At 37.3% G+C, this 22,986-nt stretch overlaps 1 protein-coding gene across 50 annotated transcripts in view; it reads right to left on the reverse strand.

Annotated features, from left to right (window-relative positions):
* Positions 1-22,986, reverse strand: part of TTN (titin) — a 238,064-nt gene that overhangs the window by 82,294 nt on the left and 132,784 nt on the right. For 48 of the 50 annotated variants that reach the window (XM_041403525.1, XM_041403521.1, XM_041403519.1 and 45 more), the window contains 35 exons: positions 22,882-22,959; positions 22,046-22,123; positions 18,195-18,245; positions 17,146-17,541; positions 16,681-16,956; positions 16,173-16,448; positions 15,881-16,020; positions 15,287-15,413; positions 14,937-15,200; positions 14,564-14,830; positions 14,168-14,431; positions 13,528-13,667; positions 13,275-13,401; positions 12,896-13,162; positions 12,538-12,804; positions 11,779-12,045; positions 11,553-11,692; positions 10,495-10,621; positions 9,598-9,740; positions 7,501-7,624; positions 6,369-6,635; positions 6,123-6,220; positions 5,828-5,996; positions 5,461-5,727; positions 5,055-5,321; positions 4,685-4,963; positions 4,190-4,598; positions 3,962-4,086; positions 3,600-3,866; positions 2,696-2,965; positions 2,198-2,500; positions 1,771-2,073; positions 1,228-1,415; positions 1,031-1,145; positions 180-464 (listed from right to left, as the gene is read on the reverse strand). In XM_041403525.1, the coding sequence (XP_041259459.1) occupies positions 180-464; positions 1,031-1,145; positions 1,228-1,415; positions 1,771-2,073; positions 2,198-2,500; positions 2,696-2,965; positions 3,600-3,866; positions 3,962-4,086; positions 4,190-4,598; positions 4,685-4,963; positions 5,055-5,321; positions 5,461-5,727; positions 5,828-5,996; positions 6,123-6,220; positions 6,369-6,635; positions 7,501-7,624; positions 9,598-9,740; positions 10,495-10,621; positions 11,553-11,692; positions 11,779-12,045; positions 12,538-12,804; positions 12,896-13,162; positions 13,275-13,401; positions 13,528-13,667; positions 14,168-14,431; positions 14,564-14,830; positions 14,937-15,200; positions 15,287-15,413; positions 15,881-16,020; positions 16,173-16,448; positions 16,681-16,956; positions 17,146-17,541; positions 18,195-18,245; positions 22,046-22,123; positions 22,882-22,959 (7,431 nt within the window). Of the gene's footprint in view, positions 1-179; positions 465-1,030; positions 1,146-1,227; positions 1,416-1,770; positions 2,074-2,197; positions 2,501-2,695; positions 2,966-3,599; positions 3,867-3,961; positions 4,087-4,189; positions 4,599-4,684; positions 4,964-5,054; positions 5,322-5,460; positions 5,728-5,827; positions 5,997-6,122; positions 6,221-6,368; positions 6,636-7,500; positions 7,625-9,597; positions 9,741-10,494; positions 10,622-11,552; positions 11,693-11,778; positions 12,046-12,537; positions 12,805-12,895; positions 13,163-13,274; positions 13,402-13,527; positions 13,668-14,167; positions 14,432-14,563; positions 14,831-14,936; positions 15,201-15,286; positions 15,414-15,880; positions 16,021-16,172; positions 16,449-16,680; positions 16,957-17,145; positions 17,542-18,194; positions 18,246-22,045; positions 22,124-22,438; positions 22,493-22,881; positions 22,960-22,986 lie in introns of all 50 variants that reach the window. The other 2 variants (XM_041403561.1, XM_041403527.1) reach the window with 2 other exon arrangements.

Consider the following 22,986-nt stretch of genomic DNA (forward strand, 5'->3'; position numbering starts at 1 on the left):
AGATGATCTCTATGTAATGTATCTACCAGAAAGAGGTTTTTTGAGGAGGGATTTCTAGTTTTTAGTTGTATTTTAATGTACTTGGTTGGATGTTGTGAGATTATACATTATTAACCTAATTAGATTTTAACAAGACAAATGTGGAGTGTTACTGCTAAAATATATACATGTTCACTTACCAATGACATTAACATTAATTTCTCCTGTAACAGATGACATAGGGTTTTCTAATGTCAAGTAATAAACTCCCTTGTCTGGGCGTTCACTTGGAGTAATTACAATTTCTGCAAAGGAGGCCGTGGTCTTCATTTTCACACGATCACCCTCTTCTAAGACTTGGTCACCAAAATACCACGTAGCACTTGGCACGGGGTATCCAGTGATGGGAACACGGATCTTGATTGGCTCTGGTACAATAACTTCCAGCCCATCCTTAAATGCACTTAGGTCCATTGTAGGTTCAACTGAAAAAAATGGAAAGAGGATTCAATAAATTATTTTGAGATGTTATGAACACGGCTAATGATAATTGTGTTGAGAGGCTGATTCTGTCTGTATATCAGCCTGCAGGTCTAGCTTGCTGTATCTCAGCCTATCTGGACCTAGCTTTGCCTTATGACTCCCTACCTCTCCTGGCTAAATGTTCTGGGTTTTTTTAAAAATATGTGAGATAGTAAGGGAGATTAGTATTACCATGTATGACATCTAATTTACCTTTTAATGCAAAAACTTTGCATTATTTACATTTTTTTTGGGATCTTTGCCTTTCTTTCCTTCTCTTACCTCTCACTTCCCACAAAGGTAGGTCAGGAGACAAAAGGTCATGCCTTGCTCCTCAGGCAAGCTAACATGGCTCTATCTCATAGTACAGATAATTATTTGCAAAATTCATAATGGAGGACAAATAGCTTACGATTTCAAATGTCTAAGGTGACCCAGTTATCTGGTGAAAAATACACATATTACCCATAAGATGCACTTTGTGTGCCTTATCTGATTAATTGTTTTTTAAAAATGGCATGCGGCTTACCAAAAGTATCATCTGCAGTTAATGGCCCAATAGCCTCTGCTGGGTCAGACACACCAGCTGCATTTTCTGCTGAGACTCTGTAGTAATAACTGGATCCTTGTTTCAGCCCAGTTACCTAAAATGCACAAACAATAATTTACTACCTCATATTAAAGATGATCTACACATTTTACCTGTTGATTAAGAGAACATTTTACCTTAAAAGTAAGAGCAGGTACTAGTTTTGGGTTACAACGAATCCATTTGTCTGTTCCTTCCTCTCGCCTTTCAATAATATAGCCTAAGATTGGACTTCCTCCATCTTCGAGAGGGGGTTCCCATGTGAGCTGGACTGATGACTTCGTTTGATCTGAGTGCTCAAGGTTAATGGGAGGACTTGGTCTCTCTGAAAAAAATTTGAGACAAATAGATTTATGCTACTGATAAAGCAGCATGGTTCTGCAAATTAACTGTTTCTATCTCACAGTATGCTTTTTAAAGCCTTTGCACAGCTTTTTCTAAACTGATTTTTTAAATTGAGGTTGCATCCTAACTTCAGAGAAAAAATATTTGCAGTCCTTACCAAACCAAGAGGTAGCAAGGTACTCCTGCTAGGTTTGAAGGACAAAAGTAGGGAAAATATAACTCTACACAGTATTTGCAGCACACATGTTCATCAGTTGAACCTTCCTGCACATGTGGCACCCAAAATGCTCCTGTCTCATAACACAATCATAATTATACATACTTTGCATACTCACCAATTGGGTCCATGACTTTTACTGCACGTGTAGCAGGACTTGGTTTGCCAACTCCAACCATGTTTTGAGCTCTTACTCTGAAGAAATATTCTTCATTTTCCACAACATCAGTCAGGACAGCTGTCAGTTCATCAGCTCCCGTGGTCATAGCTGGCTCCCATCTGATGGTAGCTCTGTTACGCAGTTCAATAACGTAGCCAGTAATCGGGGATCCTCCATCATCCTCAGGTGGCTCCCAGCTGAGTGTGGCTCCAAACCTGTTCACATCAGTAACTTCTACATTTTGAGGAGGACCGGGAACATCTGCATTTTATTTTAGGAGGAAAAGGTAAAAAGAAGGCATGTAGGTTTTTCCTGTTGTTAGAATTTGTACTGCTTTTTTTTCACGAAACCATGAAACACTGAGTTTTTTGTAACTTCTGCTCACCAAATTTGCTCTTAGCTTCCACAGGTGTGTCTGTTTCCACTGGCTCACCAGTGCCCACTCTGTTGCGTGCACTGACACGGAAGAGGTACTCAACTCCTCCTTTCTGAAGTCCAGTAACAGTGTATTCACAATTCTCAGCACGATCTGTGGCCACAATCCAGGTCTTACGCTTGATATCACGTCTTTCAACGACATAGCCTATGATTTTGCTTCCACCATCACTTTCTGGTTCTTGCCATGCGAGACCAACCTCACCATCATAAGTTTCAGTGACTTCCAAGTTTCTAACTGGACCTGGAACATCTATTAAAGATATGACAATACTTCAGGGCATTGCATCGATTGTCTTCCCTCTGGCTAGAGAAGAGGAGTCTGAGGGAAGACCTCAATATGATCTACAGCTTTCCCATGAGGGGAAGCAGAGGGCTTCCCCCTCAATAAAGGCTTTTTACTCTGTGAAATAATGGTAAGCAAGGTTTTAATAATACGAGTACTCACCAATGACCTCTACATTGATGAATGCTTCTGCCTGGCCATGTTTGTTTCGAAGCACAATCCTGTACCTTCCCTTATCTGATTTCTTTGCTTCATAAATTTTGAAGGTAGTGCAGTCAGTTGTTGTATCAACAGTTGTTGTGGGCAGACTTTCCCCTGCTTTAAACCATTCCGCTTCTGCTCTTGGGTAGGCATCATATGGGACAGTCATAGTTAAAGGTTTCCCAACATCAACCACAAGGTTTTGATCACCAGTCTTGATTTTAGGTGCAGCTAAGAAAGATGAATGTGAAAAGTTCATTACTTGCATATATATGTATACAAAAATTGATATAATTGTGCGGTCAGTAAGGAAGCAGACACAGAAAAGTGTAAGGATCTGCTGTGTAAACTCTAAAGAAATCTTTCATATACTCGTAGGACAACTCCAGAGAAAGAAATACAGGCTGGTTGGTATGTACTGTGTCCTCCTAAAAAACCAGAAAAGAAGGAGTTGCTATTTGAGAACTAATTTAACTACTCTGTAAAATAGACAAATTAAGAATTATATGTCTAATATGACTTAAATAAGTAGGCCAAATAATTTTCATTGTTTATCAAAGACTTAATTAAGAGCTTAAATCTCCTTTAATCTTAAGTCTTGCTCTTTGGCATACACACATTGAAAAGTGATGGGTTTTCCTCAACAGCTGGATCAGCATGGTTTAATAAAAAATGTTTGTTGTGTAAATTCGTATTCACATAGTTTAACAGACTCGTTAAAAAATCCTCAAATAGTTTAACACTTTTCTCAGGCTGACTGTGTATTCATTTTAGCTCAACTCCTTGAAAGAGCAAAAATCAATTTAGTTAAACTATGTTCACGAATCTAAGATTTTATAAAAAGAGCACAAAACAAGCAACTTACCAGCTAATTCAAGCTTTGCTCTAGCTTCCTTGTCTTTGGCGATAAATCTGTATTCCCCTTGGTCACGGGGCTTTATGTCACACACCTGCAGCCTGTGGACCTTTCCTTCACTCATCATCTGATGTTTGTCACCTTGGATGATAATCATGTTGTTTCTCAACCACTTGACCTCCACACCATCTTTGTTCAACTCAGCCATGAAGATGACATCTGCACCAGGAGCTTCATAAATATCTTGTGGTGGTCGAATAATCTCAACAGGGATTTCTGAAATAAATGTTAATTTATTCGGTGTTATTTGTTTACTGTTTACACTATTATGAAATAATGTTGAAATAAATCCCATCAAATTTTACACATACCTTCAACAAAAAGCCTTGCCCTAGATCTCCTGTCATCTACTCCACAGGAATATTCACACTCATCGTCTAGTCTACAGTCTTTTATGATTAATCTATGCAGATTTCCATCTTTTTCAAACTGGTATCTTTATGGAGGAGAAAAATAGACAGCATTTTAGTTTCTAGATGAAGCAATAAAGCAAAACAAGCATATTTAGCACATTCAGAAGCATAATAAAATGTGCATACTTTTTGCCTTCTTTGATTTCTCTTCCATTTCTGTACCATTTTACACTGACTTTTTCTTTGGAAAGCTGGCATGTAAAGACAGCATCATCAAATTCAGTGACAGTCTGGTCCTGAAGATGTTCAGTGAAGTCTGCTGGTGCTTCTGTGATGAGAAGCTCTGCAACTGATTTGTCTTGTCCAGCAGTAACAGTGTATTCACCTTCATCTACAAACCCACAATCTTTAATGATCAATGAGTGCTTGAATTTATCAATTTTGTACAAAATGCGCCTGTCAAATGTGATCTCCTCTCCATTCTTTGTCCATTTGAGAGTTGCATTAAGGCGATTGACTTTGCACCAGAATGTGACAGTTTTCTTTTCCATCGTCTCAATGTCTTCAAGGGGCTCAACAATTCTGAGATCCTCCTCTGACAAAAAAGCAAACATTTTTACATCCTCATAAAAAGTTGAATGTAAGTGATGAAATTATTTTAATGTAGTGCAAGTTATTTACCTAATACTTTTAAGTCAGCAGAGCTTTTTACGTGTTCACCTCTCTGGTTTGTCAAGGAGATGGTGTAGGTAGCTTGATCTTTCAACTCTGCATCTCTGATTCTGAGAGTGTAGACTACACCCTTCTGAACAATAATGTACTTTGCACTATCAAATATTGCCTCATCATTTTTGTACCACTTCTCTTTGGCACCTTCTTTATTGACTTCACAGTTGAAGATAATTTCTTGGCACTCAGTAACTTCTTGGTCCTTAAGAGGAGTTATAATCTTGAGTTTTTCTGAAATTGAGAAAACAGAAGAAATATGACATCATGTAGTATAAAGAATGCAACAAAACAAGCACCTACACATTGATAAAATAAAGCTTACCAATCACTGCTAAGTGTGCTGTAGCTTTAGCTTCACCAACCATGACAGTATACATTCCTGTATCTCCTAGAACAGATTCTTTAACCACAAGCATTCTCTTTTTGCCATCTGAAATGATGTCGTACTTATCACCAGGCTCCAGGACTGTGTCACCCCTCAGCCACTGTACTGTAATGGCTTCTTTGGATACTGAACAGACAAATTCAGCTTTTTCTCCTTCAAGCACCTCAAGGTTTTGTGGTCTGGTAAGAAATTCTGCTGCAAGTTCTGAAAGGAAACATTTTTGTAGATATATATATTATTTTTTTACTTGTGAATGGAATAAACCAAGTTGTGTATTACTACTGATTTTCAAATGTTTTAATTTTTTTTCCAGGATACAAGCCTACCAAAGGAGCACTCTTACCATGTACAGTAAGTTTTCCTGTTGTACTAGAGCTTGGGAGCTTGCAAGTGTACTTCGCAGCATCTTCAGGATGAGCATTATGTATAACAAGAATTCTCTTTCTACCATCAGAAATGTGTTCAAATCTACCACCATCAGGCACCTCTTCATCTCCTTTAAGCCAAGTAACTTCGGCATTAGGCTTTGAAACTTCACAGATCAGTTTTACAGTGTCGTTTTCATTTACTTCAAGATCAGGAAGATTTTTTGTGAAAACAGCCTCTTCCTCTGCAAAAAGAATTTCAAAAGATGATTAAAGCCTGCCATAAAAAATCCCGCTCTCACATTTTTATTGATCACATATTAGATTTTAAAACACTGTGTTTACCTATCACTGTAAGTAGGCCAGAAGTTCGAGCTGTTTTTGCTTCACAGGAATATTCAGCTTCATCATCAAAGACACATTTACTGATGACAAGAATGTGTTCTGCACCTTTAGAAATTATGTCATACTTTTTGCCTTTTCTAATTTCCATGCCATCCTTAAACCACTTCACCTGTTTCAGAACAAATTAACACGGTTTTAACATCATCATAGATTTCAGTGTGTTCTTTTATAGCAATACAACAAAATTTTCCCCTCTAGCTGGAGGAGTTACTGAGATTAAAGTGTCACTACGGACCTTGACATTTGGACGAGAAATTTCACATTCAAACCGAGCAGATTCTTTTTCTTTAACCTCAAGGTCAGTCAGGGGTTTCAGGAAGTCGACACGAATAGCTGTAAGAGAATAGAAAATTGTTAGAAGAGGAAAGTCTATGTTAGAGAAGTAAAAAAATGCCAACATAGATACTACTGCCAGTCATAGACACAAGTACATTGCCTTTACAGCACCCAGACATTTCAGAGAAAACTGTGAATTACTCACGCTCCACATTGAGAAAACATGATGTCTTAAAATCCTTAGCATCACAGGAATATGTTTTTGCATCATCCAGTGTGCAGCCGCGGATGATGAGTTTTCTGACCCTGCCATCAGAAATGATATCGTACTTCTTCGATTTGTGAATTTCTTCTCCATTTTTGAACCATTTAACTTTTGCATTTTCCCTGGAAACTTCACATTCCAGTACTGCAGTGGCTTCCTCTTCAACAGTCTGGTCCTCAAGTGGTTTAGTAAATTCAACTGGGGGTTCTAAAAGAAACAGATACATTTTTGATGGAAGATATCTAAATTACAGCCAGTCTTCTGCTTGCATAGAACTATGCCTTGCTGTTTAGTAATTTTCCTTGACTGAATAACCAAAAAGGCTCTTAGCTGTCCCTATTGAAGGTTTCTTAAAACATTTTTTGTTTTTAATACACAGACATTTTTTGTTAACTCAGGTTAATTCCTAATTTTCAGCCTACTGTAAGATTAGACTGAATGACATCCTTGTCCATGGGGCTTTTAATTAAAAATCATCAAAAAGCCTTGCAACTCAATTCCTTTAGCTGAACCATACCCATGTAATCTCAGTGACTCTAAACTTACACTCTGAACTTAGAGAATGCTTAGGGATTTTTTTTCAATTTTTCAATGCATTATTGGATCAGTGTGTGCAGTTCTTTTCCTTCTCAATGATAACACAGCCTGTGAGCAGTACCAGTGGGTGTACAGACAATGTTATGTTGTTCCTTGACTGATGGTGCAGTTGTACTCTCACAGGTTTCTGGATATCAAAAAGAAAAAGCCACTGGGAGCCACAAAGGCTGGTATCCGCGGGTCCTCTTGCGACCAATTGAATGTTCAAGACTGCAGCAAAGCCCTGGAAGTCCTAACAAAATGGTTTATCTCCCAGATTTTAACCATTCCCAGTGTTTTCCCTAGTTCAGCTCTTCTGTGAAGTGCAGAGATTTTAAGCAGGTGGCTTTTTAAATATGGAAAGTTACCTACCAGTTGAATATTGTATATATGATCCCACTCTTTGATAAATAGTGTGTATCAGCTTCCTATTCCAGGATGAATCATGAATGGAACATTAATGCTGATCATGGTTTAACTAAAATGACTGACTTACCTTTCACAAAAAGATTTGCTTGAGTTCTGAAATCTTTCGCTGTCAGTGATACCTCTCCTGCATCTGTTAACTTGACGTCTCTGAGAATAAGTGTGTGAACTCTCCCCTCAGCACGGGTCACCACCTTGCAAAATACATAAAAACCCTGTTGTGAACATCTACAACAAGTATTTAAGAAATATTTCATGAAATAGCATGCTATTTATGATTTGTAGAGTTTGGTTGTCCACTTTCATGTAAAATTTTGACAACTTCCTTTTGTATATACTAGATATAGCTCAGTCCTCAAAGTTTTGAGGATTTTGGGACTTGACTTAAGATGATGTCTATTTTTGAACAGGTATTAATAAATACAAAAAATAAGCAAATGTATGGGAAAAGTTGGCATTACTGCTGACTACATGTAAAGGAAAAACTTTTTCAGCTATAAAGAGGTTTGGCACCCCCCATACACACTTCTCTGGAAATGCCAATTTGTCTTTTTATTATTAAAATTCAGTAAAACTTTCTGCCTAAAAGACTAGTTTCTGTGATGACCTATTGCAGAAACCACTTTGCAATCACAGTAAACAAAAAAGTCACTTCAATGAATAAAGGTTATAAATGTTCAGCAGAATGAAAGCCACAGAGGTAATAAAATAGTTTGAATTAGCAAACAGCTAAAATGAAACACCTGTACAATTAGATTGATTCTTAAAGACGGTTGTAAATGTATTTCAAGAGGCTATTTTGAAAGGGTAGAAAGCAATGCAGTGAGTAAATATATGGTTTACTCTCCATTTCATCCTGATAAAGTTTCAACTGTCCAAATGACATTTTTGACTGTATATGTACATGAAATCTGATTTTTTTCATGTAATTAAAATAGCTCAGACAGAAAATATCAAAATAATGTTCCATTATACAGAATTATACTGAACATATAATGTTTTCCTTGCCAGGCAGTCATAACTATCAATCCACTGCACTGATCAATAGCTTTTCACATTTTTATTCTGAAACTCAGAAGTAATTATCTTGATTTATTTCAAGACTCATCCACTGCATTTCAAATTTGTTTATCTGTCCTTAAATACTGTAATAGAGTCCCTTATTATCATGATCTGTTTGGATTTTCCTATTTCTACATTCTATTTATTCTATTAAATAGTTTTTATTTATGCAAATTTCTTAAAGCTCAGAAAGATCTAGCAAAACCTGAAAAAAAATTAAAAATTGTAAAAAAGATGTAGTTGTAAAAGTTAAAAAATGTATTTAAAAAAATAGCAATCCGTACCAAAGTATTATTTAACAGCATTATTACAGGTTCTGAAACTTTGTTAGGTTATGCAATGCCTTGAAAGTTTACTATGTCTTAAGTTTCCATCTTTTATTTGAATTTGCATTACATTTTTAGGCCTAGCATGCAAAAATAGAAGCCTTACAACCAGTAATATTTTTCAATTTCCATTTTTCGATGTATTAATTTAGGTTTCTTTATTTATTTTCCCTATCATTAACTTTAAACATTAAATTGACTGCATTCCAGGCTGCTCAGATCTCAGAGTTAAGAGCCAGCACTTGATGAAGGGTTAAAAATAGCTAGTGAGAAGTGCTTGACAGGCAAATCTGCCCAGAGAGTTATCTGGAGAGCCAGAACAAATGCCTGAAATGGAATTTGAATCCTCTTAATCCCCTTATATGTTGAATTGGACTGCAACTCAGTATTCAGGAGAAAAAAAGGCTTTTCCTGATAGCACCTTTCAAAATACTCTCACTGTAACCACAGGCAACCTGAGCAAAAATTATTCAGTATCCTTCTGGCTGAGTCTCCAGCAGAATCAGGTGCAAAATCACTGTTGTAATAACTGATATTTTGGAACCTCAGATTCCCTTTGTATTATAAATAATTGTAGTATTCCAGAGTATGGAATTTCTGGGAAAAACAGTTGTATCTGATTTAGAGACGATTTGGCATTTGACACAGCAGTACTACAATATTGCTGTGCCTTAATATTTCAGCTGAGAGAGAATAAATAAGAAATAAAGAAGGGGAAGAGACTTGAAAGAGGAGAAGGAGGAGGAAACATGAGAAAAAGTAAAGTTTAGTTTTTTTACCTGATCACTGGGCTCCAGTTTCTTTCCTTTCAGGAACCATTCTACTGGGATTCCCTCATAAGAGAGTTCGCAATCGAAGGTTGCTGATTCCCCAGCTGTCACTGTTACATCCTTGAGGGGTCTCAGCAGGCCAATTACTCGAGCTTGGTAAGGAGAAGACATAATTTTTAGATTAGTCACTTCTACCCAAGAGAGAGCTGCTGCCCTTACGTACTAATCTCCATGGTGGCTTCCCTCAAGAGAGCCAGACATCGCAATGCTGCTCTTTAAATTCCCTAAATAGAAGAGGCCACCCTGGGTTCTTAGGGGAGGGCTGGTCACCTACAATTTCCTATTTGCAGCGAGTGTTTCTTTAAATTGAACAAGGTCAGCAGGAAAGTTGCTCTGCATCTGTCTCCTTGCCAAGCCTTGCATGCCTGTTGCTAGATAAGGCATGTGTTTCCAAAATAGCGAGGGCTAGGATTGGAGTGGGAAACAAGTGGTCTTCAGCCGTGTAGTCTGTCCCTGTCCATCAAGCTCTGAACCCTATCCCCAGATATCACTGTTATCCTATCCTTTCCAGCTAACGTGACACTTCGATTCAGCAGAGCCTTTGCTTGCAATATTTGATTTCATAACAGCATATATGATGCCAGACCATCAAGCAACCTTCAAGGCCATCTCCTTTATTTTATTTCTCCTATATGAATAAATTATATATAAGGTTAAAACCACACAGGACATTCCTTAATGAAAAAAAAATTAGACAAACTGAGTAACTAATCCCTAAGCTGCTCTTCTGGAAAGGATTACTGTGGGTTCAATACAGTATAGAGATTTGCCACACATTCCAAAGAGGCAGTGAGTACCATGTTTTCACTTAATTAATCAATTAATTACAGTTTAAAAGACACTTACGTTTCACTCGAAGGTGAGCACCAGACTTGGCATTTGCTGCTTGAAAATCTACTCCACCAGCTTGATCTAAGCGTACATTGTACAGTGTAAGGAAGTGCTTTTTTCCTTCCTCCTTGATTTCACATTCCTGCAAAAATAGAATTGAAATAATTTTTCAGTATCTTTTTTGTATTACTCACCAGAAGAGCCCCTACTTCTGATACCATGAGTCTGTTTTCTTCTACTCCATTCACAACTCTTGGGCCCATGTGAAATATACCCTATAAACATTCATTCATAGGTCTTTCCTTTCAAACTCTCCTCTTAATACAGTTGGTAAGAAAGGGGAAGAGGCAACACATTTCTTTGCTGAGTAGCCAATATATTAATATATATGTAGACCAGTCAGAGGCCTAGTTCCTTCAGGGGATCTAGAAATTGCTAAGCTTGTGCTGTGACCTTTCCTCGAGAAGATCTTTCTTTCTTTTATCCAGACAGTGATTTTCATGTAACTTCCAATCTTTCTGTTATTATTCACTTTTGTCCGATTACATAGAAGCAAAATTATTGCCAATTGTGATTCTATTGTTTCATTAATTTCCAGGTCTTTCCAGCAAGGAGTTTATAATATTTGATGAAGCTCTATACCATTTAACCCCGATTTTAGCTGTCACAGAAATGCAAAAGAGTTTGGAAATGTGGTCTACATCTATTTAAACCAAATATAACACAAAACCCACAGGAAAAAGCATGAAATCTGAAGTTTGCATTTCTAAATGCTGTTATGTTTAAGTGAATTCCACAAGGTCTTTGCACTTTGGATGTATGATTGTTAGTTATTGTTAGCAAGGCAGAATGTACCATTTTATGTAAAAATCATTTATTATTTAGATATTTTGGATTATATTTGTACTACATTTAAAACATTATTAATTAAAAAACCCCACTATTTTTAATATAGTGACACTTCCTGAAAGCAGGAGATCAAATTTAGTTTCTGCAGTCACCCTCCCTCACACTCTACTTCCCTGCAAAGTGCTGACAAACACATAAAAAAATATAATGAAATATTTGCTTACAGCTGATTCAGTCAGGGGTTCTCCTTTTAGCTTCCAATTGCCATGGACACCTTCCTCAGAAATTTCAATATCAAAACGGGCAGTCTCTGTCTCAATCACCTCCACGCTGTAGAGTGGTCGCACAATCTCAATATCCCGGTCTGGAGAAGAAAAACACAATTGACTCCCACAGTTTCTAGCAGATCCCAAAAGACCTCTACAGGGCAACCCATTAAAATAGCCATACCTTCAATATCAAGTTTAGCAGAGGTCTGGTCAGTACCACAGTCACAAGTGTACTGTCCAATGTCTTTCTTCAAAGCTTTCTTGAGAATAAGGATTCTCTTTTTGCCATCAGCCTTTATAACAACATTCTTTGATGCAGTAATTGGCTTGCCATCCTTCATCCATTTCACTGGGGCATCTGCTTTGCTGATTTCACATTGCAAGATTACTTCATCTTTCTCCACAGCAGTGTAGTCCTGCAGCTTCCCAGTGAAATAAGGGTCTCCCTCTGCAAGCAAAAGTCAAGACATATTTCAGTCTGAAGTTTTAGTCTTCCATAAAGAACAACTAGTTTCTACCATAAAATATATTTCTTGTTTATATCCTATGAGAAGGATTAAATATAGTCCTTTTTCACAGTTCTGTTACAAAAAAGAAAACAATAAACACCTAAGAAACTATTCGGGGCATTACTAATATTACTGACAAAATTCTTCTTATGCTCTAGGATTTTTAGAGCACTGTTTTACATACGTATTAATTAATTTTGCAACTTTGCATGAAATGTTAAAGTTATTGTAATCATCCTTCAAAATTCATGATATTGTAATCATTTACCCATGAATAGGTAAATGGTGCCCCTAGGAAGAAAAACTAATTGTTAGATTTTTAAAGTCTGAATTTAGATTTAGGCTAATCTCAAGACTTTCTGATTGCTATTTTTTATTAATAAAATTCTTCTGATAATATACATCAGGTAAATTCTTTTGGGTGTTCTTACCAAGAACAGTGAGTTTAGCTTCTGAGGATTTGCCCATAGCTTCCACTTTTATCTGAGAAGTATCATCAATAGTTAGATCTTTGATTGTGAGTGTATGGAATTTGCCATCATCTGTCATTGAAACCACTTTGCTGGTATGTAATCGTTGGTCATTCTTGAACCAGACAACAGTGATATTTTCATGGGAGAGTTCCACAGTGAACTCTGCAGTTTCTCGCTCCTTCTTTGTCACATCCTTGAGAGGAGTGATGAATTTCAGGCGGATACCTGTAACACCATAACATGTCATAATGTTATCAACAGAAACTATGCAAGGATACGATGCAAAACTTTCTTAGGAAGACAAAGTCTAACAAACCTTCAATAATTAGCTTGGCACTTGTTCTTTTATCCTCAGCTTCAAATGTGTATTTTACTTCATCCTCAAAGGCAACAGATTTAATAATCAGAGCATGCTTTGTTCCATCTGAAACGATTTCGAATCTTTCGTCAGGAGTGATCTCTTCTGTTCCTTTCAACCAGCGGAAAGTCTTGGGTTCTCTGGATACCTCACATTCAAACTTAGCTTCATCCTTCTCAAAGACCTTCACATCACTTAGTGGAGTGATAAAGATAAGAGGCAGTTCTGAAATCAAAGAAGAGCTCTTTCAGATCAGTTCATACAGTGCTTTCTGACACTAAATTTGTTCTGATGCTCTGAAATACACATGGAAATGTTGGCCAAGTGCAGACTATACCTTTCACTTTCAGATTAGCAGCACTTTTAGCATTGGCAGCTTGGAAAGACACTTCTCCAGTCATATCAAGTTTGCAGTTATGAAGGACAAGAATATGCTTCTTCCCATCTTCAATGATTTCACAGTCCTGGTGATAAAGAAACACACACCCCACCCCAAATATTAATATTCTAAGAAACCACTAAGAAAACACAATTATTAATCATGTTTTTCTACTGGAAATTATGGTCTGAAAATAAAGAAGAATCCTTACAGGTGAAGGTGTTAGGGTTTCTCCCTTTAGCTTCCATACAGGATGGACATCAGGCTCAGATATTTCAATTTCAAAGCGTGCTGTTTCACCAACAAATACTTCTACTCCATACAGTGGGCGCTCCACTTTAATTAAGCGAGCTAAAAAAAATTAAAAAAAACTAAAGTTTGCATCTGTTTACTCACAAATTGTATACCACAGAAATGTAACAGTGGAAAGCATCTTTTCCTTCTTTTGAGCACTCAAATGCTACAACCAGTAAGTGTTTATCTAACCTCTTCCTAAAAAGCAGCAAGTTGTCAGTCTACAACCTGCTTCTATGTCTGAAAATTTAGTTATTTTTGGTGAGAATATTTTTCCCAATAATTAACCCAGATATCTGTTACAGTGAACTAAACTATTTTTATTTCCTGATGGCAACTGGACAGAGAGAGTAACTCTCTCCAGTAATTGTCAAGCATATAGTCTCTTGTAATCACTGTTAATAACTTTGTACCTAGATATTTCAGCCATTCATCATAACAGCGCCCTTTCCATAGGTACATTTTTGGTCTTGCTCTCTGGAGAGTGTCTGTCTGTCTGTCTACACTGGTTTACAAAGGTTTTGCTCCTTTCCCTTAGTGAAGACATGATTACTTACACTCCACGCTGATATTGGCACTTGTCTTGTCAGTTCCACAGTCACACTCATAAACCCCTTTGTCACTCTCTGCAGCCTTCTTGATCTTCAGGATACGGCGCAAGCCATCGGTTTTTATGGAAATTCTGTTGGAAGCTATCAGTTCTTCACCATCTTTGTACCATTTTACTGGCACATCTTTGCTAAGTTCACACTCCAGAGTAATATCATCTTTCTCTACAGCACTGTAGTCTTGTAATTTCACAGTGAAATATGGATCGGCCTCTACAAAAGCCATAGTGGATAAGATAAATTAGTTATACAAATATACTAAAATGTCAATATTTTGTCACTTTCTACTTATAAAAGTAGTTAATATTTATTCTATAGCAGGTTTTAAATTATTTATGCAATTACCTAAGACTTTCAGGTTGGCTTGTGTGTTCAAGTCCTTGACTACCGCCTTTATTTCTGAGATATCATCAAGTGTTACTTCTCTCATTTCTAGTTTATGAACTTTGCCTTCTGAAGTAATTAAAACTGTTCTGCTTGTGTGAAGTCTCTTGTCATTTTTGAACCATTTCACAGGCATGTCTTCATGAGAAAGCTCAAACTGAAAGTGAGCTGTTTCCCCCTCTTTCACTGTTTGGTCCTGTAGAGGTGATATGAACTTCAGCCTCACACCTGTAATGTAGACACATAAATACAATCAGAAAAAAGGCTAATGTAGTCCTGAAAGATACTTTCTTGATCTTTTTTTTTGTTCTTTTGTTCATGAGAAAATACTTGCCTTCCACAAACAGTCTTGCTGTGCTCTTTTTGCCATCAACTTCAGCAGTGTATTCTCCCTCATCATCAAACTGTGAATCATTGATAACAAGAATGTGCTTCTTTCCATCTGCAATGATGTCAAATTTTTCTCCAATCTTGATTATATCAGTGCCCTTAGACCATATAACATTGGCCTCTCTGGTAAGGACACATTCAAACCTTGCTTGGCGCTTCTCAGGAACAGTGACATCTTTCAGGGGCACAGCAAAGTCCAGCTCGATTTCTGGAAGCAAAAGATAACACACCATTTGTAACGAGCTCCCTGTGAACTCTGTCTGAGCTGGTGTCACGCCCCGTGGGGCACTGTACCTTTTACTGTCAGGATGGCTGTAGTGACGGCGTTCAGGGCCTGGTAAAGGACTTCGCCAGCTTGCTCTAACTTGACTTTGTGTAAGGTTAGGAAGCGTTTTCCTCCCTCAGCTTTGATTTCACATGTCTGGAGAGATGACAGACTTTGTTAAATACAAATACCAACGCAATGCAAATGCCTTGCTGCCAGGAGTTTTCAATAAGGGGATTTTCATAAACATTGTATACATGGTGACGTGTCAGGTAGGAAGAATGAAATTGCTTCTCAAGTAAAGTTAACACTTTGACTCAATAATTAAAATAGGGAGTACATTTCTTCAGCATTCCACAGAATTCTTCAGAATGTCAGAATCATTCCCACACTGTTCATAGGATATTTCTATTATTGCTTGAATTATGTGCTGTAATACTTTAAGAAAATGAAGACCTTCAAAATTAGCTTTTATAAAATATAATCCTTACTTAGAGAATCAGTTTATTAAATAATATATTCTGGGCTGAGAAGCAATGACACGTCTTAACAGAAAAATTCAAGGAACCTGTTCACAGTATTTAATTTAAATAAATTGTGTTTTAAAATTCAAGGATGCTTACAGGTGAAGGTCTCAGGACTTCTCCTTTCAGCTTCCATTCACCAGGAATATCATCTTCAGATATTTCTGTGTCAAAGTTTGCTGTTTCCTTCTCATAAACTGTAACATCCTCTAATGGCTTCAGAAGCTCAACTTCACGTTCTACAATGCACAAATAAACACATATATGATTAGATCAAGTTTTGATAGAGCTTTGTAATAATTCAGGTTACCTTTAATGTTTGTTTATGTAGATGTTTTTCAACACTGGCATACAAGATGATTAAATATAATCCAAATAAAAGCTTCCTTACCACCAAGGGTCAGTTTAGCTGGGTATCTGCGACCTTCAACTTCCACTGCATATTCTCCAATATCAGCAGGACCAGCATTCTTGATTTTCAGGAAAATTTTATTTCCTTCTTTCAAGATTTCTGTCTTGTCAGTGGGTTCAGCAGGGATTTCCTCATCTCCTTTGAACCATTTAATGTTTGGTGTATCCTTGACAATGTCACAGCTGAAAGTAGCTGTTCCTTTTGGTTTAACATGCTGGTCTCTTATGGGTTTCACTAACCAGTCCCTTATAACTTCTGCATGACAAAAAGTTACACAAGAAAACAGCTTAGCAGACTTTTATTACAAACAGATGTGTCAAAAAAGAAGAATAAGAATGAAGAGATTTTGTACTACAACAAGCTTTTAATAGCTGTAAAAATCTTATCTGTCAACTTATACTGTAACACAATGAGAAAAAGTTTTCATAATTTTAAAGCAGTCCAAATATCCTAGAGAGAAAAAAATAACATGATTTTTATTACTTACCTACTACCTTAACACAAGATGAGCATGATAGTTCAGAGTCTTCCACAGTAACAGTGTAAGTGCCAGCATCAGCATCATCTGAATCTGTGATTGTGAGGGAATGTGACAAACCAATAACACCCAGAGCAAATTTCCCGGGCTTGGCTTTGATGATTTTACCATCCTTTCTCCAGACCACATTTCTTTCTTTGTTAAGCTCACATGTTAAGTACAGTGGCTGGGTTTTAATGACAGTCACTTCTTCTTCAAGAGTTTTCACAAACCGCACTGGGAGTTCTGTGGGCAAAAAATTATTTTCATTTGTCTCCTTTATACATAGAACATGTGATGCAGAAATACCTTATATAATATGTATAGTGATTGAGGGAAACAAAGGATGCATCTACCAACTACTGTAAAATTACAAAGCACCAGTTCTAGTTTGAGGAGTGGCTAGCCTATTGATAAATTTGAAAGAGGGAATACCTTCAACAATAAGTTTGGCTGTAGAGGTCTTCTCTTTGTTCCCCAGTTTTAATACACAAGTATATTCGCCAGCATCAGACAGCTGGACATCAATAATATGCAGCTTCCTATCTTTGCCATCAGCAATAAACTTGTGTTTTGGGCTCTCTCGGATGTTACTTCCATCTTTCATCCAGCTGGTAATTGCAGTGGATGGTGAAATAAGGACTTCAAAGATTGCAGAAGACCCAACAGATTCAGCTTCTTTTAGCACTATATCTTTCATCTCCTTGACAAACTTCAGTGGTACAGCCTTGAGTTGGTAAGTAAATGGAGGCTCTTCAGGAGGTTTTTCACCACCGCTGCCTGGCCTGAGCTTCCTTCTTTCTGCATCTGCTGGTGAAGGTGTCTTCTTGGCTGTAATTCAGATTCAGAAATTAATAAACTAATCCTGATTAATTGCTTTTGATTGTAGGCTGTGCTGATTTTCGTTGGGGGAAATATAACCATCTTCTAAGTAGCTAGTATGGGGCTATGTTTTGGATTTGTGTTGAAAGCAGTCTCAATAATACAGAGATTTTTTGTGATTGCTGAGAGGCTCTTGCAGAGCCAAGGCCTTTTCTGCTTCTTATACAGCCCCACTACTAAGAAGGCTGGGAGTTGACAAGAAAGTGGGAAGTGATACAGCCAGGAAAGCTGATCCCAACTGACCAAAGTGATATCCTACACCATACGGTGTTATGCTCAGTATATAAAGCATGGGAAAGAAGAAGGTGGGGGGAGGAAGGGGGCATTCAGAGTTACGACATTTGCCCTTCAAGGGATGGAAGGGCATCCTGCTGTCCTGCATATGGGTGAACACATCCCTGCTCATGGGAAGTGGTGAGTGAATTCCTTATCTTGCTTTGTTTGTGCGCTCTGCTTTTGCTCAACCCGTGAGTTTTCTCACTTTTACCCTTCTTATTCTTTCCTCCTTCCCACCGTAAGGGAGTGAGCGAATGAGTTGCCGTTTGGGGCCTGATTACCAGCTGGAGTTAGACCATGACAAGGTATTGCTTGTAATATCCTACCTTTGACTGGACTAATACCCTTCGGAGATTCTTCTTTTGGTGGCTTGGCCTCTGAAGTAGAACAGAAAAATTATTAGAAATGTAGTTAAATAAACATACTTACTAAAGCTAAGACAAGTATTTATTTTATATATCAGATTTTTTCTTCTTTTAGTTACCTACCCGTAAAAGGGGAGGAAAGGATATAAAAGTATCTCTATGTTTATAGAGCGTATACTGTCTACATCTCAACAGTAAGTTCAATTTCCTGAAGTATGGCAATGACCTATTCAGCACTAGAGCCTAAGAGGCAGCTTAAAAGTTCCTATTTCCTTATTGTGGTGTCCTGCCCATTAATTCCTAAAATTCTGTCATTCCTTGACAAAATAGTTTAAGTGCCTATTAAAATTATATGAGATTGTCTTTTTTTTAAAAAAACCCCACGCACTTTTACTAATGAACACCAAAAAAAGTATAAGCTGTGTGAATTAAATATATGTTTCAGGACTATGTAGTACTTTTACAAGTGAGGGATGTCCTGTTAGTAATCTAATCTGCAATGAATCATCACAGACTTTTAGAAATATTACCTGTGCTATAAGGCCTCTTGTTACCTTTTTGTGAAGGGAAATATGAAAGATACTTTTAATGGGAGGATGATATGAATGAAATGCAGGACAGATTTTGTTGCAGTGGATGGACAAATGAATACTAGAAAAAGAGTGTGAGTTTTCCTGAGAAGACAATGGCACACAAAACAATTCATGACGTCTCAGAAAAGTATAAGACTAAGACAATGAACAATGATCACACAGCTGAGTGTACAGAAAGGTAAGACAAACATGTGAAGAGTGGCTGAATGCCAAGTAAAGCCAGCTGACAGACTTGATGGAATTGCGAATGGTGTTACTAAAACACAATGGCAGGTGGCACTCTCCTGAAGCAAATGGTACAAGCACTTCGTGGAAGAATTTGGCATCAGTCTTCCTCACCTCGCTTTGCATGAGACTTTGCTGGAACATCCAGAACTTCACGTGATTCTCCAGGTGCATCCAAATTCTTATTTTCACTTGCCAGTCTAGTGCTCTGCTCAGTCAGGTGAGCAGGTTCTGATTTCTGGTATTCTTTCTCTCCTTCTGCTTTCTTTGAAGTTATTACCTTACCTATGCTTGAAGAATAAGTATCTTCTCCATCTGCAAGTATCCCTTTGCTTGATGACACTTTGTCTATGAGTTTTCCCTTCTGTTTTTCCATGGTACCAGGTGTGCTTTTTCCAATGCCATGTTCAGGTGACACTTTTTCATCTGATATACCTTCTGTAGATTGTTTTTCTTCAATTTTACCTTTTCTGTTTTTGTTAGCCAGAGTTTCTTTATGTTCATCCTGAATAGTACGAACTTCTTGAATTTGTTTTATATCTTGACTTTGTGGTGGCTGAATAGCAACTTTCTTTACTAATTCAGATATTCCTTTTTCATGTTCTCCTGTGGAAACTTCACTTTCCATTCCTCCTGTAATCACTGTATCAAATTCTTTTTCCACAGGCAGACTTTCAGGGGCATTTGACTGCCTAATTTTGCCTTTTTTTGAGTGGGTGCTGAAGATAGTTTTTTCTTCCTTCTCTGGTAAAATCTTCTTGCCTGTCTTTTTATCACTTAGGAGTGCTTTCTCAGTCAACAATTGTCCTAAACCCTCCTCATAATGAGCTTCTTTCTCTGTAGAGTATTTTTCTCTTGCTTTCATTTCTACTACTTCTGACTTAGGAACAGACGGTTTAAAGATTGTGTGAGTTTTTTCTCCAGGAACCTCCTCATCTGCAATGGGGTGTTCTAGGTCAAAATCTTTTCTTAATCCTGGCTGAGCCTCTGCAGACAGGTCTAAGGAATGTACTTCTGCTGATGCAAAATCCAGATTCTTATCTTTCTCATCATTTTGAATATCTCCCATTTTCTTTGCTTCTTTATTAAGAATCTTGTCTATAGGAACTTCAGGTACTGTGCTACCAGATTGCTTCAGCCTCTCAATTTTACTTTGTATGCCATGTCCCTTCATGGATTCTCCAAGAGGAACTTCATATTTCTCTGGAGTAAAACCTCCTCTCTCATTTTCCTTTCTTAGCTGAGGAGATTCAGCTATGTCTGCCTCTATGATATCCTGTACAAATGAAGTTTTATCCTTAATGTGAAATTTTTCAGATTGCAAACTTTTTTGTGATTTTTTCTCTTTTCCTATAAGTCCTTTCTGGTCCCTAGGCTGATCTGGCTTTCTGGATTTAGGCACACAAGTTGATTCAATTTCTTCTTTTTCATGGCTGGGAATCTTTCCTTCCTGAAGAACACTAAACTTTTCAGAGACCTTCTCTATGGCATCTTCCCTACGAACAAGCAATTTAATTTCATCCTTCTTTTCTTCTCCAGAATCTCTTTCCACATGCTCGGATGTTACAGAAATCAATTTCACTTCCTCATCAGTTGGTGGTAGTTCCTCCTTTGTGTAAGCAATGTGATCCATTTCAACTTTTAATTTCTCACCTGCAAGGGTAGTCTTTCCTGAAACTACAGGTGTTGTTTCTGGCTCCTCTTCTTCAGAAGCCAGGACAAAATATTTAAGAGATACTTTCTCCTGCTCATCTGTTTCTGAATTCAGCATTCCACCAGCTGTTTCCAGTGAGATTTTATACTCAAGTGGCTCTATGGCCGGAACTGTCTCCTTAGGACTTACTTTCTCTTTTACATGAAATCTTTTTTCAACTGAAATCTTCTTCAACACAATTGACTCAGGCTTTTCTTCTTCCACTAAGGGCATTTTATCTCTGTGTTTTAGTACAGATGGTGCATCAGGCTTTTCTGCAGCTACAAAGGTTTCATAGGTAATTTAGAGAGTAAAAATCCATAAGAATAAGAATCAGGAACACTATATTTAAGACAAATTTTACAGATATACCTGAAATAAAATGAACATAGAACACTTTTTCTCAACACAACAGAAACTTAAAACACAACCAGCAAAGAAAGGTAAGAACAGCACACATGAACAGAAAACCTAAGTAAACCACTCTTAGTAATGTCTCGTTAGACCGCCCGTTTAAATCCAGTGTAGGTTAAAAATAGCAGAAAATTACAGCTATCTGGTCACTGACACAAAATAGGTTAATTGTGCCACTGCAGACTACATCACCAGATCAATGGCCAAGAGACTTTAATGATCTGGTTTCTCAAATACCCAAGACCTGAGCTCTGCTGCAACATGAAGCCCTTTGAATGGTGGGCGAGCAGAATGGACATCAGCTCTGCTGCTGGAGCACAGGCTTAGAGTGTTTCAGAAGAAATTGAACCATCCCAACTTGCTTTTTTTCTTTTTTTTTTTTTTTCTTTTTTTTCTTTCACAGCAGGGTCCTAAGCATAGCAGACAGAAGTAGCAATACTCTAATTCTTCAACATCACTGTCAGTTTTTCTCAGGGCTTCAATGACAAGTTAAAAGCAGGAAACCAAACAACACAACAATTATTTAGAAACGTGTAACTTCTCTTTGTCTACACAGAAAATACAAGATGACATTCACATAACATATAACAGGGCACGAGGAACATCAAGAAAAGAACAGAATACGCAAATTTCATAGTAGGACAACAAATAAAGACACACATATCACCATCCAGACAAAAGAGCAGAGATTGCTTTCCGTAGTATATCAGAGATGTTTTTGTTTTAAATTAGGTGACAGTATGTACAATAACAAGATCCTTGAACAGGACCTCAAATATACCTGCAATGAATGAGTTATTGTACAGCTCTTCCCTCTTTTTTACACTGAAGGTATTTAGGTATGTCAGAGAAAAACCTTCTAAATAGCATAGAATACATATAAATACCTGCTTTCTTTCCAACAACTGGAGCTGTCACTGGAGCAGTAACAGTGGGTTCTTCAGCTGGTTTTGGAGATTTTACAGCTGCATGGGGGAAAAAAGTTTTAATACATTACTTTAAGTATTATATTCTTTAAATGTTTTGTAGATGGTAGGAAAGTTCTAGTCTTCTTAATTCTAAAGGCCTTTGTGTGGACACTTTTAATATTCTGCTGCACAAGTTATGTAGTCAAAGCTGTGCTTTTGCCAAGAAAGGTTGGACCAGATTACCCTTGAAGTCACCTTCCAACCTGATATTCTATGATTCTGTGACTGTCCTTTTAGCAAGAAATCCCAAAATGGAAAATTCTAGATACAAAAGAAAGGCTTCACCAGTATTCACAACTAAAGAATTCTTACCTACTACAGGTTTAGGTTCAGGCCCAGGAACTGGGACAGATGCTTGCTTAGTTTCTGCCATTTCAAACACAGAAATTACAAGTAGGTTAGTTTACATTTTTTTGCAAACACATTGAGCATTAGAAGTTAGGATAAACAACACAGAGAGAGCTAAATGAATACAGAATTTATAGGTTTCTATTTTATTTTGCGAAAAAGCAAGAAATTACCTTGAGATTAACTCTTGTAAAGCAAGATTGCAAACAATGGAAAAAAGATGACTTTTTCAAGCATTGAAGAATAAAGACAACAAGAAATCCAGGAGACAGCAAAATGGTTAATGAGGACACAGTAGTCATGACAGACTGGAGGACAGTAATGCATTATGTTAATACAGCATAATATTCAGCACTGAATATTGCTTAGTTGCTGCAATAAGGAAAAAGAGCACCACATGTCTGTACCTTTTGGTGGTTCAGGCACTGGTTTCTCCTCTTTTTTTATGGCAGGTATCTCAGTTTTCTTCTTAGGAACTTCTGGGACTTTAAAATAATATTTTTATTTTGTAA

This window comes from Onychostruthus taczanowskii, unplaced genomic scaffold (assembly GCF_017590055.1).
Source record: "Onychostruthus taczanowskii isolate IOZ18803 unplaced genomic scaffold, ASM1759005v1 scaffold20, whole genome shotgun sequence".
Taxonomy (NCBI): Eukaryota; Metazoa; Chordata; class Aves; order Passeriformes; family Passeridae; genus Onychostruthus; species Onychostruthus taczanowskii.